An 18,293-nucleotide genomic window follows, 5' to 3' on the forward strand; every position below is an offset into this window, starting at 1 on the left:
AATGAGATTATGAAACAGTTAATGATAAAAACTGTCTCTCTGCTCTTAAACTGCAGTAAAATGTCCTTGTTCCTTGGCACTGTAAAATACCACCTGAAACTTATTTCTATTGGCCTGAGAGGTGATTTAAGGGTCGCTGAAATGTCTGGCACCTCCCAGGCTCCCAAGCTGCTGCTCCCGTTAATGGGGCAGTTTGACTGATGAGTTCCTGGGATTTCTGCTCTGCACAGATCCCTGGGTCTCTCCCAAGGGATGAGGTATAAGCCACGAGCAGGAAAACATTTTTAAGACAGCAAATACAGGACTACCAGGACACGGAGGGAACAGATGCACAGAGGCAAAGTGGTTTTTAATCTTGGCTTTGAACCAAAAGCTTTGCACTGTGGAACACGGACCAAAATGGAAATTCCATCTGCTCCTTTGTTCCACACTCGGCTGACACAGAAATGCCCCGAATGATTTAAAGTATTAAACATAGCTGGGTACACGAGATATTTATATTTACATGTGTCTGAAATGATGCCCTTTTTGTTTGTCGCTCACCCTTACACAGATTGGTTTGAGTTGATTATTTGAGTAACTACAAAGCCTGAATATTCAGCTGAAAAGGTACTGGGAAAATTTACTCTGGAAACACAGAATAAGGTGAGTCCATGGCCAAAGAACCTGATGAGAATGGAGATGTCAGATAGGGAAGAAACCAATAGGTACTCACTGCCCAGGCAGACACAACAAGCGATGACAGGAGATTTAGATTAAAATTCCAAGTGCCCTCTCCCACCTTCCCTATTTCTATTCCATCAATCGGAAATATTTCATACTTGTGATTTAAACATTCTTTTATTCTTTTCAAAATGACTGCAGAGAGCACTTCAGGAGTGTCAGTTCTTCACAGTGGTTATTTTTCTCACAATAAATACTTAGAAAAGTTAGAGTTCCCTGGGAAATGTGATAATATGGGATTAATTATTCATTGCTGCTTCTGTGACATATGCTCTACTAAATACTGAACATTGTGGCTTATCAATATCTCACAAGGAAGGGGTATAAGGAAAAATTTAGATTATAGAGGATCCTCAGAGGTCATTTAATTCTACCTCCTACTTAACAAATGTAAGTCTTGTTGCTCAGAAGCTTTTTCAGTAAAACTCTGAAAATTTGGATTAAGATCCTGCAACCTCTCTGGGTCCCTATTGCAGTGTCTTATGGCTGTCATTGCAACAGAAGTTATACTTGAGTCCAACTAAATCACTCTGGAGAGCCCACACTTGCTGCACAAAGCCATTCCTTTGGTTCTTAATACTCAGGATTTGACTTTCTGGGAGCAGAAAAGCCCACATGACACACATTTAACCAGAAACACTGAGCACATGATACTTTAATGCCTTTTCACACAGAGTGTTTTTAATTACCTTTTTGAATTCTGCTGTCCTCTGATATTCACACAGCATCATGTCAAAGAAAATTGGGATCGTGGCCTTTCGGAGTTCGACTTCTGGAATAAGAGTCATTTCCAGGATGGGCCCAACCATCCCAGGAATAAAGCAGATTTTGTTCTGGCCTGAAGCAAAACCAGAAATTGGATATTTGAGGTGAAAAAACCACAACTTTTAGGAAAGCATGTAGGACATGCAATCATTTAAAGCACTGTTTAAGCCATTTGTGTTGGTAAAGTCTCACAACTTCAGTCACTCCTGTCTGCTCCTTCTCAAAGGCTGGGAGAGTGTGAATGGACACTGTCTCCTTCCAAAGGGGCAGAATTCAGTGCCAGGAATGGGCATGTACACCAGCTGAGTTGACATTTTTCAGTGAACACTTCAGCTTTTCATCTTTTGACATCTCCTTATAAATATTTAGAGTAGAAAGTAATAAATAAACCTGAGAACTCCCCAAATTCTATCAGTAGGAGAGAGCCACACAGTAATGCCACACTCTGTAACCTTTCTGGCTTATGAAGGAGAAAACCATTACTTGCTTTCCCTTCTGAATAACATCAGACATTGCAACCAATAAACCAAACCAAGCAATGCATCAGAATTGCAGTGAATAGAAGTGATCAGCCACAAGACTGTCTGGAAACTTGTCAATTCAAGTGCATTTCTCTTTCTGAAATCAGATGACAATCACCTGCTGTTAGGCCAGCTCAGAACTGTGAGATTTTAGAAAGCACAAGTCATTAGTTCTGAGCAATTCCCTTATAGAACTCTCCCAGTTTTCCTTTGTGCTCCACAATTCAGTAGTACCCAAGTTGGGCTGGTCCATTTTTCTTCTGTGGCTTTTACAGAAACTAATTGAGCTTGACAAGGCTCAGAAGGTCTGACCACTCCCACATGTAAGCAGGACCAGCCCCCACATTTATTTGGGGTTGGGCTCTTGCTTCTGGAGGGTCCTTTCTCCTTTGGCTACAGGCAACAGATCCCCCCAGCACCCAGAGATGAGGCTCTTCCCACCCCTCCTGAGCCAGACTCACAGCCTGACTCATCCCAGGGCACTTCCAAGAGCAACAAACTCATTTTCTCCTGGCTTCAAGAAGGCTTTTCCTATTAAGTAAAACTAAGAGATTTACTTTCTACTAAACTGTAACTGTTCTTCCCTTCTGGCTCCACGCTCCAGGGCCTCTGCCAGTGCTCCCTAGCAGGGTGGGCTCACCCTCCATATGCTTGCCCAGACCACACAGCATTTGTCCCCTTGTCCCACAGCTGCTTCCCTGTCATCCATTTCTTTGGTGCTCTGTATATGGAGCAAGGTGTCATTAAAACAGATCACATCAGCCATCAACACCACTTCTTATTATTCATCCAGCAGGAAGAAATGTCCTACCCCACGCTGGTATCTGAATATTTCCTTCAGATAATGACTGAACAGTCCTTGAAGTTGTACCTGTTATGCTTCTGACCCTTATTTGCCACCTGCAGTCATCACCTCGACTCCTAAAACCCCTAAAACAGAATTCTCCTGTAGCACAGCTGTCGGATCAGCTGACAACAAACACCCAAATCTGCAAAAAAAACCTCAGCCAGGTCCAAGATGTTCTTGAAACTCTGCTCTGGTGTGGAGCAGAGCAGCAGCAAACTCAATAACCTGTGCAAGAACGTCAATACTGCCCGAAGCTTCTAAGGAGATAAATATATTCTCATAAACAATTGTGACAAGACCTGTTCCATAACTGAGTATTCTGAATCTGATGTTCCTCTCTCGTGAGTGCCACATTGATTTTCCCACACAATTGCCACACAAAAGTTTTCCAGGATAAAACAAATATTCTACAGAAGTTCAGTTAATAAGAAACGATCCCAGAGGAGTTAATGAGAAACTCTCAAAGGAGGAGCAGCAGAATGTGGCTGGACAGGAAATATAAAAACACTTTGGAATTTTAATCTAAACAGATTCCAAGTCTGAGTCCCCTAAATTCTGGAACTGTAGGTTCAGGCTGAGCAAGAACCTTCCCAGGGAAAATCTATCCAGTCTCAATTCCTGCAAAATAAGGTTTCTGAAATCTGATTTCAGCCACGTTTGAAATCTGAGAGAAGGTTGTTCTCTGAGAGATAAAAAACTGGCAGTAGTCAAATGGTCTCTCATGACAGTTCCAAGCTTAATCACAGGAGTGAAAACATATGTTAACTTCAAATAGCAGAAATATTTACAAAAGCACTTCTTGTCAGATATTTTTCAATGAATCAAGAAATATGACACAGATTCAGTGGCCCAAGTACTCACCAAGTTTGTACCACATGTCCCGGATGGCAAAGCCAATTAAACGCCTCATATCTCCATATCTAGGAAAAAAGAAATACAAAAGGTACTTTTATCATTACCTTTCTTATCATTTTACTACAAAATTAAAGATATAAATTCAATACACATTTTTGCTTACTTGTTCTGGATTTTGTTGTATTTTGCATGGGAGAAGTTTTCCAGCTGCAGTGAATCTTGGGTAATAAAAGCCACAGCCAAGTGAAAGTAGTTGTTCCACAGCTGTAAATTGAATATAAGGAAATTATAATAATTTTGAGGAAAGCGGGAATAATATTAAATGATGCATAATGCAGAATAATTTATGAAACCAAACTATGCAAGCAATATGAGATTTCTATATTGTGCAAAGATGCACATCATTAGTATTATGCAATTAGCAGAAAAGCAAGAAAGATGAATTTTAATAACCACTACTACACATTTGCTTTTAATAACAGAGCAGCTGAATAAATATTGCTAAAAAAAGATCCACAGGAGATTCATTAGCCAACAACATTAAACCCTGAACCAAGGCAGGACTGGGGAAACACATTAACACTGGTGAATCTTAACTTGGAGCTAAAGGCACCACTGTAATTACACTGCATTTGAGCACCACTTCAAAAAGCATCTACTGTCTCCTCTTTGGATTCTAATTCAACCAGCATTTGTATGAAATTCCAATATGACTTGTGAAGAGCTCTCTACATGAAAGAAGGACAAAATACATCCCTGAATGACTACTGATGTCATGTACTTGGAGAAGATGAAACCCTCTCTCACTTCCTTCTCTCACTTCGTTCCTCAAAGCAAATTACTTGTTCTCCAGACAATCAAAGTATTTCTCATATGTTAAGATGGAATGGGGAAAGAGAAACTTCACTAGGAAACATGAATTTAAGGAAGGAAATACTATTTTGAAAAGCTTCTAAGCAGTCAGCAACAGCTTCAGGCACTTAAAGACGTGGCTCTATCTGAATAATAGTGGTAGGTGTCAGAGATAGAAAGGCAATGGTAAATATATTTAGTGGTAATTTAAAGGATTGAAACAAGAGTTGTAACAGAGCTCTTCATTTTGTATGCTGTAACACAACCCTGGGCTGGGAACCCACACTGGAAATATAATGTTCCATCAAAACCAGGAGTGACCTCTGTCCTTTATAGCCTGGAAAACTCCAGTGTGCAAATAACCAGGAAAAACAGAGACTGACACACAAAACCACACATGGAACCACAGACATTTCCTAAAGGAATTATTGTCTATAATGTGTATTTATTCCTCCCTCTGAGGTCTAACCAAAGCTCTCCTGAGCAGAGCTGATCATCTCAAAGCTGGCCCTGCTGCAAACACACCAACTCAATACCATCCTCATTCAGGGCCTTTTGCATCAGGATAAATGTTATTTATGCCCTGGAAGGCCTCCTTTCCTCTCTTACCAAATATTTTAAATTATTATTTTGACCAGTGAGGAGTTCTCAGCCCCTGAGAAGATGTGTTTTTTGAGGTGCAGGGCACTCACTTGGCATGTGTCAATTATAATTTATATTTCATCATCATCATCATCAATAATAATAAAACGGAAAATTTCTCAAATCATTCTAGATTATAGAGAGAAAAATGAAGCCTTATTACTAAAGACACTGGTCTATTTATTCACTTAATAGCTCCGAGCACAGTGCCACCTTTGTCAGAGACACACACTATAAACTCAATAACCTGATTTATAAAATACATTTCCTTTTGTCCTCAGAGTACTCCAAAATGGCTGAAAAACCAGGATCCTTTGTATTTCAATAGCATGTTCAAATTAAGGACTTCCAAGCTTTGAAGTACCAGAACTGACTTTAAAACCTTGTGAGGCCAAATAGTCTCTCAAAGGTAAAACCAGATAGAAACAGATTTTAAAAATGTAAAAAAGTATCCTTATGAGACCCATTTGGTTTTCCCTTAAGCCCACACTAACATTCCAAGATGTTTTGGACACGTGCTCAATCGGAAAATGTGGAATTCATTTAGTAAGAAATTTCCAGGCACCTCACAAAGAGGAGGTTTGGTAATTATCCTGAAAAATCATCCCTAAATTAAGGCTGCTGCCCCCTCCTTCATACACCTCTGAAACCGAGACATTAAGGCCACCCTGTAGCCATTCCCCTACAGATACCTTTGCCCAGGGTTTTTTTTTTTTGGTAATTAGGAGAAACATGAATTCTTTGTAAGCCTTTTGAATTTCTGACAAATCGCCGTAGATGCGAAAGAAACTCAAGCACATCCTAAAAACAGACAAGATGACGGTTTTTGGGGTTTTTTTCCTTGAAATATTATAGTGAAAGCAAGCTCAGCCCCTGGAGACCAGCAGCCACAACACATTTCAGCTGGATACCGGGTTCATTGGTTTGATTCTGGAGACAAATGACACTTGTAAACTTTCTGCAAGCGTGCAGAATTGCAAAGCACGTGTAGTTAGCACAGCTATGGAGCAAGGTTAGCCAGAAACCACCTTTTGGAACCTCTGAACAGCATAAGAAATGATAAACTGATTTCTGGGATATATGGCACCCTCAATATGTGAGGCCTTCACTTCAGGAATGATCTCTTTCATATACTGGAATACATTCAGTTGTGACTTAAAACGAAATAACTTAGAAGAAACACCTATTTATTTTTACTATTTTTGTGAGTTAGCCACTGCTTACGTTTGCTTACAGCTAAGATACACTAATACAAAAAAATAGAGAGTGGGAAGTCAAATTTTAATTCATAGTTAAGAAAATAAGCCAATATGCTTTGCACTATTCAGACCCTCTTCAGTCCAGTAGCAGCTTTTTAAAGAGGTGTATTTAGGCAACTGTTGGAAGGTTTGCAGAGCTTTTATTCACGGAAGAAAAGTAAAGTATCTGCTTGACTTGTGATTTTAAGTCTCCTGTGAAGTCTATGAGGGTACTACAATTCTTTACAAGGCTCTCCTCATTTACTCTAACGTTGTTTAGCTTACTCAGAGCCTCCAGCTATTTGACAAGTCATGAATAAAAGAGCATTAATGCATCCCCTTGAACTGCAAGGTGCAGTGTTGAACTACAACAGCCCTGGTTGTTTGATAACACTCTGGAACACACAGAACTGCCCCGGGAAGGAGCTGGAATAAAAGCTGCACATTAAACTGCTGCTCTCCCATTTGAGAGAGGCAGAGCACAGCTTAATAAAACTTTGACAGACACGTGTTCTTTAAAGGCTGTGTGGTTTTGGCAGCCTGCACACTGTGATGTCCTTCAGACCTCTGATATCTGCTTGTAAAAATTACTAAAGCATCGTTCAGGAAAAAGTGAACGAGGGCTACAGAAATCATAGCTTATAAATCAGTTGTTAATAAACGGATAGAGCCTAAGAGAGATTTACATCAAGGATCTGAGGGTTTCCAACAGGGGTATTTACTAAAAATAAGTGTTAAGTTTGTCAGGAGAAACATCTTTCCCTGTGATTCAAAAATCTTAATTAACATTATACATATATATATATTTGCAAAGTCACCCATTTTGAAGGTATGAATTTTTTAATGAAATAAGTGTGGAAGGAGCTCTACATTTCATACTTGGGAACAGTGTAACTGAGTGTGAACTGAATGTTTTACCTTTCTTTTTACTATTGTCTTTTAAACTCTTCCTGTGTAACCCCTCGTGTGGCTGCTCTGTAGCTATTTGTGACCGAGGGGTTTTGTGTTGAGGACCAAGAGACCAACCCCAAACAGTTTTTAGTACAATGAGCCTGAACAATCATGTGCAGCACAGGGGAATCACCTAAAACAGATTGCAAGTTGTGAGATTAACTGTAAAATACGAACCCCAAGAAATCAAGAAAGCAAAGCCTTGGACTTTATAGTAAGAGTGCAACAGAATCACTTTTCAAACTATACCTTGTCAGTGTATTCTCCATCTATTTCTACAGTGACAAATCCTGAATCAAAAACTGTATTTACATTTTAATAACAGCTTCATGAATGGGAAAACTACAGACATTTTTATCTAAAGGAAACCAAACGTGGTAAAATGCATGACCCAATGTTTAAAGTTACAAGGAATGATTTTGAGCAACTTAAAAAAAAAACCCTGAAACTTAATTAAAAATTATTTCAGAGGAAACTAATAAAAATAAAGAAATAAAGGATGACTTTTCAGGGAAGACTACAAGTTAAAAATGAATTCTAAGTGCTAAATACTCCAGGAGTCAAACAAAGTTAAGCTTTTTCTGTCCTACATACTGACATTGTAAAGGCTCCATGCTGACTTTCTGAATGCACATGGCTGGCTAAGACAAAAAAAATGAGTTTTCTGCTTGCCAGTCCTGATAGAATCACAGGACAAAGTACTCTCTTTGGGTGCCTGATCATAAATAATCAAAGCATGATTCTCGTGTCCTATGAAAGGTGACCTAATCCTGCCCCACTCAAACCAAGAGCCCACCTGGTGCTGATGCACAGGAGCAGACAGGGCTCTGCAGACCTGCACGTGCCACCTGGATACCCAGCTGAGAACCCTCAGTACTTACTTGGACTTCAAAATTCATATTCTCCAAAAATTTCTGGTTCATCGTCTCCGCAAATTTATTGATGGCCCTCAAGAACACCCTGGAAAAGCAAAGCAACGATACAGATAAATGAGTGTAACCCCTGGGAGTCGATGCCAAACACAGGGGTTGTTGGTGGAAGCACATTTAGCACTGAAGTTCCCACACGGTGCCATTCTGTGCCATGGCATGGGATTTATAGTCTGTCACCCATACAGAAAAAACGACACACACAGTTGTCACAAAGTTTCTCTACCTCTGTTGCAGAAGTCAGACAATAGAATTTCTTCCCTCTGCTTCACACCACACTGCATTCCTGAGACAACAGAGCGATTCTTTCAAACACATTGTTCTCTGCTGACAAAACCACATCATTTACAAGGCTGTCGTTGCCTCCTCCCCGTGGGTTTGACAGCTCAAAGAGCTCCTGTGCTCACATGATTAGTTAGGAGCTGCCACTGCATTTTTCCCAATTTAAAGACATAAAGTGCAGCTTTTCAGCTTTCTCACAGGTGGTGAGGGCAGGACGACACCCCTGCCCACCTTCCTCCTCAGGCTGATTGTAAAAACACATTCAAATCTCAGTTACTAGACAGTTATTTCCTCCAAGAGAAAGAACGTGATCATTACCCCTCTAGCCTGAAAAGCAGCACCTATTTAAGCTCTTGATTAATGCAGCATGATTAAGCCATGCTTCTAAAGCTAATTTCTTTGTCTGACTCCCCACAGGACATTTGTAAAACAAAAATCAATTGTATCTCTAAATATTTATAAAGTTTATTTTAATAATTCAGTTGTTTTCAAAATTGTAAATTGACTGAAAGTGATCCATTTGCCTCTGCTTCGTAGCAGAGTACATTTTTTAAAACTATTAAGTGGAAATATTTCTATAGCAAACCCTGTGGGGGCAAACAGATGCAGTCTGAAAGGTGAAGACAAGGAAAAAACAATCCTAAGTGTTCAAATACAGTGACTGGCTGTCAACCAGCTATTCCCAATCTGGAAAAAGATCTAATAGTTATAACAGCCAGGTCCAGAAACCCCCAAGTAACATCAGAGAGAGCAATAATTCTATAATTAGAACTCTTAGAAAAAGATTAAGAGACTGCAGGATATCCACATGTTACTGTCAAAGGAATGCTGCATCCTTGGGTCAGATCCTTTGTGGTGCCCCACCTCAAAAAGATAAACAGATACAAAAAGCAAGGAGAGAGAAGAAACCAAGCAAATAAATGTGGCACAGAAATGATCCAGCACATTTAATGGGTTTCCTTAGTCAGGGGACACTCGGTGACTGAGGAGGGAGGTGGTAGGATCTATAAAATCAAAAGTGCTGTGGAGATGAGAGACTGAGCATTCCCAGCTTTCCCAGAGAGCATCAGAGGGCACTGAACACAATTAGAATGTGCATTCAAAATCAGCAAAACCAAGGCTTATGCTCATCTTGCTCAACTCTGCAACTCATTGCCACAGGATGCCGTGAATGCCCAAATTTTATACTGGCTTAAAAGTGATTAAACACATCAAAGACAAAACTGAAGGGAGGCTGATGGAAAGCTGTTGGGTCACTGGGGGCTGGCAGAACACAGCAAACATGTTATTCCCTCCCAGCTCTGTTGTTATGCTCGTCCCTAGACACCAGTCTCTGAGCCACTACAGAAACAGAACAGGCAGGGAAAGGAATTTGGGTCTCACCACAAAAGAAAAAAAATAATCTGAAGGCATAATTCAGTTTCTTAATGAGGGAGGTAAAGCAAAAGTTCAGCTTTTGGCAGGTTTATGCCAGGAAATCCCACTGAGCAATCACCCAGAGGAGCTCCCTGCTTCATTAGAGCATCAGACCAGCTGCAGTGAAACCCCTTGCTATGGGTGAGGTTCTCCAGGAGGAAAAAACTCCTTGCAAGAACTTAAAGATTTTCTTTTCATCCACATAACATTCCTCTGTATTGCTGATGTGATCAAAGAAATAAAATAATTCATACATGGTGCCACATCCTGCCAAGTCCTTTTTGTTCATGTGGCCAGAGGGACACACAGGAGCTGGCACTGGGAGGTTCCAGAGCTCCAAGGGTGCTGTGTCACTCCACTGCATCATCCCACACATCCAGCTGAGCTTCCTCTCAGTGGTCCAGGGCATACTGATCTCAACTAACACTAGCTCAGCTAATCCTGCCAGCTGAATTAAGGGGCTGACCTGTGAAAAGCCGTGTCACCAAATTACCTCAAGCTCAAGAAAGCTGATTTTGCTCAATGCTGCCCTTGCAGGCTGTGACAGCTCTGCTGAACAACCTCTGTGCACCCCCTGCTCTTTTTCAGACTACTGAACCTGCTCTTCCACCTTTTATGTGATCAGGTCTTACTGTGGAAAATGTGATTTCTGCTGCAAACTGTCCCACACTGCCCACAAGAAAATAAACACATTCTTTCCTAACGCTCCACTCACACGGGCACATTTATCTCCTCAAAGCTGCCTGATGCTGGACACAAACACCTCAAGATGTTGCAGAAAAAGGGGATTCTAAAAAGAGTGGTCTGCTTTAGGCAGCCCAAAAAACCACACAGCGAGGCAGAATCACAGACACCCACGTGTTACTCTGTGTCATCATCCTCATCACTCTTCCCAACAGCAGTTTTAGGGCAAGGCTTTTTTAGGGGTGTGTCTTTCTTGTAGCACTACATTGCTCTGGATCCTTTAATTTGCAAGTTCTTCAGCTCCAGCTGCTCAGAGAGGAGCATTTCTCTTCACTCACAGAGTCTTTGCTTGCAGTAGGAGGAGGGTCCTACGTTTCTGAGGCTTTTTTTACTTCCCAAATTCTGTGTGTTCTCACTACTCCAACACTTCTGGTGAAACATGCCACCCAAATATCCCATTTGGGAGACTCTGGGATGGTGCATTAAAAAAATCCCACACTTTAAAGTACTTTACTCTTAGCATGGAAGTATCATGAAGGACATAGTAATTTATCATAATTCATAGCTTACACACTCATGAATTTATTACTGCACATCTATTTTATAATATGAACATATTCCTGTGTGTCTTACTTTAAAATTTTTGTGAAGAGCATGTGGTTTAATGCTAACCATACATAAAAAGCCTCAAGGACACCTGAGAAATACTGAGGTATTTAATGCCCAGTAAAATTTCCTGATAATACTAAAAATATTTACAGGTTTCTATGCAATATAATTATATGTAAGCTGCCTTCTGCAAATATCCCTTTCCCTCTCACAGATATTTTTGCCTGACAGACTGGAATGACATATTTTCAGGAGCATGCAATATTTCCAGGCTGTCAAATTCCAAACATTTTCATGCATCTGTATTTTGCCTAAAGGGTGTATCTATTCCTGTCATTGGAAGTCACTTAGGTAGTAGGTTTGAATTCTATTCCTGGCCCCTGCCAATGCCATGTGTCCTGCCTCAGTGATTTCATTTCTACGTGCCTCAGTCTCCCCTATCACCAAACAGGGGCATTAATTAAGTGGCCCCAAGTATGAAACTAAACAGGTATTTATAAAACAGTTGGAGATTTTGATGAAAACAAGGGAAAATATAATTTTAATTATTACTGACATCATATTCCTATTTAAAGAATTGAATCATTGACTGGTTATGATTATTCATAACATCAGTTATCAACTATAAGTGACATAATGGAGAAGACAGAGGTAGAAAAGAGATGGTAGGAGTGTCCCAGAGCAGCTCAGAAGAGCACAATTTGCCCTGTCTGACTGCAGGAGAAATGATTGAGGCAAACTACTGAAAGGGATTATCTTGTCCCAGTGTAAAATAACTGAATTTCCCTTGTTTCTGTAACAGAACATTGGAGTTTACCTTTCCTCTCAGCTCAGGGATTGCTGCAGAGCTTTGTTTTGCAAGGTTATACTGAACTGGACTGACCAAAGCACAGGATCTTCATTTCTCACACAGACAATATCATTCCATGATTTTTTCCATTTAATGTTCATGTTTTCCTTTAATTTTAATCATCACACAGGACTACAAATAGGTTCTTCTGGGTATTTAATCATGATAATTTTTCTACACTAAATATGAAATTAATTTCTCATCAGCTTAAATAATTGTGATCTGAAAGTGTTGAAATTCCTTCACTCAATAACTCCCATGATATATCCTGACTTTATGGAGACTGATGCTTCTAATGTACAGTTCATACCAAAGTCTTGGGCCTGAAGATTCATGGATGATCTTCAAAGCCTGAAATCTCTGGACTAAATCTGAGTATAAAAAGACAAGGTTTTGGCTTAAGACAGCCAGAGAATTGCCATGGATCAACTGCTCTTATTTGCTTTAACTTTCTGATTTTCCTGCTGCTTCTATGTTATTGTGCTGTCTACTTTTTTACAAATTCTGGCCTGAAAGAAAGGCCAATTAATAGAATCTGTACTTAGTTTCAAACACTTAGATGTCTGTTCTAAACAGGGATAGAAAGGTACCACAAGTAACAGACAGAAATAATTTATGACAGACAAAAAATAATTCGTAAGTCACCTCAAAATAAGGATTTCTTAATTGATTCTCCTTCAAATAAAATAAAACAGAGATGGAGCAAGGAAAGAATTCTGTATCCACAAACAACACGTGGATCAAAGTAGGATTTCAAGGCTATTCCTTATAAGATGATGACTCTCTGTTTAACGGTAAAATAGGTCTGCACATTGTCCTTGCTTTTGAAGTGTAAATAGGAGATAAACCTAAACTGCAGATCTGGAACTTCAAGCTATTTTTAGCAAACTAGTTAGAATTGGTGCATCAGCTCCTTGCAGCATAAAACAAGAGATGATTACAGTAAAAAACCCTAAACCACAACCAAACCCCCCCAAAACCTGACCAACCAAAACCTTAAATTCACATGGAATGTTCTTAGGTGGCTTTGCCAAAACTGGCCTGTTCTTGCACCTTGTTCCAAGCACAGAACAATTCTGGGGCCACAAAATTATTTTGGAACAGGTGCATAAATCAGGTACAGAATTAGAAACCTTTCCAAAATCATGGGGAAAATAGGCCTTTCCTCAGACTCTTACACATGAATTCTTTTTGAAGCAGTGGCCCAACACCAGTGAGATGCTTTTCAAAGTCTTTTCAGGCTCACATGAGTAAGATCTGAGAGTTCACTGCTACAGCTTTGAGGTGAGTAACCCAGACACTGAGGTGAAGGCTGAATTAGTTCACTCAGGTATTTATGAGCATCAACCCAACCTCATGTTTGCTGTGTCTACTAAAGCTGTGACTGCACTGATGTAATGGCAGGTGGAAAAAAAGAATCAAGTACAAACTTCTACTGGATAATCAGACACAGAAAAACAGAGATAAAGCTTAAAAGAATGTATTACCTCTGTTGTGAAACCTCTTACTGAAAGAAACCATTGAAATGTTGGCATATATGTTGGTTTGTGGGGGTTTTTTTTCGGATAACCAATGAAGGCAAAGACAGTTTTTACAACTCAGAACTCCTTCCCACAAACCCCAAGTGCTTTTCCTTCACACAGTTTGGTCCACAAATTCAAGGCAGAAGGAGTTACATTAACTTCAGTTTGGGAGGGGTTTTTTGCAATCCCCAAAGCTGATCAATCAGCGCTCTCATCAGGGAATCCTCTACTTGAACAGATGAGGAATATGAGGGAAGTTCTTTCAAAGCTTGGGAGATGTACTGACTATTATTTTTGAAGATCTTCTCTGAGTTCTGATAGACACTGTTTGGCCACTATGCCAGTTCTAGGAAATCTGGAGCAGGAATAGCAGAGCCAAAATAATACTCCCACGTAATTTATGTTGATTTATTAGTAGTACCCTCATAAAATTCTGTGCAGAACATACCTGATGGGTATTTTAACATAAAACAAACACAAGGGAAAAGCAGCTGAAGTCAAATTATTCTCTTGTAGGCTTCTGTCACCTTTTCTCTTCCTTCTCACGTGCCAAGCCAGAGGAAGGAAAATTATATAAAGAGAAGATTCAAAAGTGGGTCAGACCCAATCCTCAATGTTGATCATTGCCCAGGACTGAAACCCTGATCAGCAACTCTGAACTAATGATGGAAGATGAAAGACACACAAAAGAGGGATCAGACAAGCAATCAATCAGTGTGACAGAAGAGATTAAAAACTCACAGGTACTATCTCAGTACCAACAGAGAGCAGCAGGAGAAAGTCTCAGAAAGTAGGATAAAAGATAATAATAAAACCTTTACAAAGCAACAGCAGAAATTATCTCCTAATCACACGGCAAGCAATCACTGGTTTAGAAAGGAAGGACAATGCAAGATGGAAACAATATTTAAAAACCTTTTGGCTACATGAAACCTAGTTATTAAGAGTACAATAATGGCAACACTTAGTAAGCAATACCACTTCCATGGTAACTGGAAAAATATGGCCAGTGGTGCAAAGAAAGCAGTATAATTTAATCATATTTCTCCCTTGTGTCACCTCAGTTTCACTACAGGCTGAAGAATAATTTTTTGTACCATCCATATTGAATCCTAATGATAAAGTGATTGTCCTTTTCCCACATTCTTTTTTCAGTGTACACCCAGAGTGTAATCTAACGTGGTCAGGAAATAACTGCTTCCAAATGTCTGCTCTCCCTCTACTCTTGTCTCAATTATAAATTGTTTATGTACAATTCATTTTCCTTATTAGCATGATTTGAAAATTTACCTCGAGCACTGTGCCAAGCATCCAAAATGCTGCATTCCATAAGGTGTCAGAGTTAATTTGACAGCAGTACCAATGAAATCCTAGGGACAGACAGGAATGTGCAAAGTCTTTGTGCCACACAAGTGAAGTCTCCCTGTATGTAGCTTTTCCTTCAGCATCTACCTCAACCATGCTTTAAAGACTTCTTAGCTCTCATTTAGGAATCAAAATGCATTGTCAGAACTGCATGTTACATACATATTTATCTCAAACTCCTGAAAATGTGGTGTTTTGTGGAGTTCAAGGGACTTCATAGCTTGAAAAATATACATAAAAAAAGCTCATTTGAGCTCTAAGTAACTGAGCCTGAAAGGTACTCTCAGTAATTTTTCCTGTGTAGTGAGATTCCTCTCACTTCCTTTGGTTTTCTATGCATCACAGCCAATTTTTTGCAAAGTAGAAATATTCTGAATTAAAGAAAAAAAATTAAATCACGTGGTGTCTTCAGTGCCAGATCAAATCTGGGAATAAGACACAAAGCTGAAACCAAGTTCTTAAAAGATGAATGCAATGATTTAATGTGGTTATATCAGGATGCTACACATTAATAAACTCCCACGGCTTCATTTCTGAAGGAGGTTTGAATTGATATTGTGAAATTACTTCTCCATTCTTCCATTGACTTTTGTTTCTCACCTGCTAGCAGTAATTCACCATTTATATCATGTTTGTGCATCATTTCCATATCATTTATTGTTCATTTCTCTATATCTAAGAATGGTGAAGGGATGATACTTTGGTAAAAATATTTTCATGGGTATTTCTAGGGACCATTCACAAATCAAAGGATTAAAATTGGAGAATTACATGAAATTAGTGTGGATAACCAACGTCTTATTTTTGCTTTCTTTTTTTTTTCTTCTCCCCTCCTTCCCCCAGCTGCTCTGTATTTTATTCATAATCTCACCATAAAACTTTAAAAGTGAAGTGCAATTTGGGCTTTGCTTTTCCTTTTCCCTGTTCCATAACCTTTCTGTGCTTGAAACCCCTTCACTAAATCTGCTTTATGGTTCAACACAATCCACGTGCTCCTAATTTTTCAGATATTCATGTTGAAAATATTTAGTGAGTGAGACTTTTTCTCTCCAGTACATAATTTCTTTACTTTTAGGAAAGCCTGGCTTTTTCTGAAGCTAAGACAATAATCTGTAATTACAGGTACCTACGAATCTGCCTCTTGTCTAATCACTGCTCATGTGAGCTCACCACTTCCCAGCCCAAACTGCTTCAGTATAGAAGTTGCATTGAATCAGCAGATTATGCCTTTTAAAAGAGATCATTATGCAGCAAACACATAATGCACCACCAGCAGGGTTATTTTGTGATGCTGCTGTTTAAAAACACAAAAATAACCATTCCAATTAATGTTAAATATGAGAAAATTGCATATATTTGATTTCCTGAGAATCTCGTATGATATGACAGGCTGGTCAAAGTTAATCAGAAAGGGGGAACACAGAAAAATTCTCAGTTGCATCTACAACACTTGATGAAAATGATGAATACTGAATTTTCAGTCTTTTCTGTGGTGACATAGAACAGTTTGTGTGGGTAACTCTTCGTCTTTTTCTTTTACTAATTTGCACATATGTTGTACAGAAGGGAAAATACTCCTCATTGCCTTAACACCCATATGTTTTACTAAAATTAAAATGCTTGAAAGCATACAAAAAGCATTTTATAGCAGCCACATAGCAAAGAACCTGAAGGGCTTTTGTAGGAAGGTCAAAGTTGTAGCTGGGAAAGTAACAGTTTCTTTTACTGACTTTTTGAGAACATCAGATTACCAAGATGGTTTTGTTTTGTGTTGAGTTGCTCTCTCCACTGGAGACTTTTCTTTTAGCTCAGAAAACTCGTAGCCAAGGAGCAGGAGCATCCCAGCAGTTGATAGCAGGAAAAATGAGATACTCTGCAGTGGGAGTGGGAATGGGATATCTCACAGCAGGTTTTCCCTCTGCATTTTAGATAAAAGCCTAAATAAATGACTGCAGTCAGAACCTAACAGGCATCCACTGTGTACCACCACCATGATGTGCAACTGCCTCTCTTGCTGGGAGGATTATCTGCTGCAGCCACTGCATAATTAAAGTGTTTGGATTCTTGGGAAGCAGATAATTCCACAACATGGATAACAACGGGCACCACGCAGAGCTGGTGCAGAATAAGCATCTTGTAGTGGTTGGTGCTAAAAAGATGCACGGGTTGGAAAAGCAGAGTTCCACAGGGCAGAGTCAGAGTCAGGCAGCTGCAGGTGGAAGGACATTGAGGGGCTGGAGCAGGTCCAGGGGAGAGCAATGAGGCTGGGGAAGGGACTGGAGCACAAGTCCTATGAGGAGAGGCTGAGGGAGCTGGGGCTGTTCAGCCTGGAGAAGAGGAGGCTCAGGGGAGACCTCCTCACTCTCTGCAACTCCCTGACAGGAGGGGGGAGCCAGGGGGGGGTTGGTCTCTTTTCCCAGGCAGCTCTCAGTAAGACAAGAGGGTTGGGTCTTAAGCTGTGCCAGGGGAAGTTTAGGTTGGATATTAGAAAGAAATTCTTTCCAGAGAGGGTGCTCAGCCATTGGAATGGGCTGCCCAGGGAAGTGGTGGATTCTCCATCCCTGTAGGTGTTTAAGATGAGACTGGATGTGGCATCAGTGCCATGGGCTGGGAACCACGGCGGGGTTGGATCAAGGGTTGGACTGGATGATCTCAGAGGTCCCTTCCAACCCAGCTGATTCTATGATTCTATGAAGGGCTGCTCTCTGCCAGGCCTGGGGCTCACAGCAAAGCATTGACTCACTCACACACATCAGACACAGCTGGAAGTGCAACTCTCCAAGGGAGTAAATTCACAGCCCACAGTGAAACAACTACCTCTTCTCCTCATCTGCCTCGTTCCATTTTTCCAGGACCTTTTGCCCCATTGCAAGCACTGACTGTGCAGAGACTGAGAAAGGCAACGAGGAAACAGAGTAGCCTGGATGTGATGGAGCAGAGGTACCAATTTGACAGCACTGAGGAAACAGAGTAATTTCGATTTAATGAAAGGAGATACAAATTTGAGAGCACTGAGGAAACAGTAATTTGGATTTAATGGAAAGGAGATACAAAGTTAAGAACACTGAGCAAATCGAATAATCCGGAGTTAAATGGAAGGAGACAGAAATCTGAGAGCACTGAGGAAACTGTAACCTGGATGTAATGGAGCGATGATATAAATTTAAGAACGCTGAGGTACTAGATACCAAAAACCCCAGCATGGAAAACAATAAATAAGTAAATTTCCCTCTGGAAGAGA

At 40.1% G+C, this 18,293-nt stretch overlaps 1 protein-coding gene across 1 annotated transcript in view; it reads right to left on the bottom strand.

Moving 5' to 3' along the window:
* Window positions 1-18,293, bottom strand: part of DOCK2 (dedicator of cytokinesis 2) — a 164,648-nt gene that overhangs the window by 35,983 nt on the left and 110,372 nt on the right. The window contains exons 30-33 of the mRNA XM_032703120.1: window positions 8,276-8,354; window positions 3,875-3,975; window positions 3,718-3,776; window positions 1,413-1,561 (exon numbers count right to left, since the gene is read on the bottom strand). Of these exons, the coding sequence (XP_032559011.1) occupies window positions 1,413-1,561; window positions 3,718-3,776; window positions 3,875-3,975; window positions 8,276-8,354 (388 nt within the window). The remainder of the gene's footprint in view (window positions 1-1,412; window positions 1,562-3,717; window positions 3,777-3,874; window positions 3,976-8,275; window positions 8,355-18,293) is intronic.

The sequence above is a fragment of the Chiroxiphia lanceolata genome, chromosome 15 (assembly GCF_009829145.1).
Source record: "Chiroxiphia lanceolata isolate bChiLan1 chromosome 15, bChiLan1.pri, whole genome shotgun sequence".
Taxonomy (NCBI): domain Eukaryota; kingdom Metazoa; phylum Chordata; class Aves; order Passeriformes; family Pipridae; genus Chiroxiphia; species Chiroxiphia lanceolata.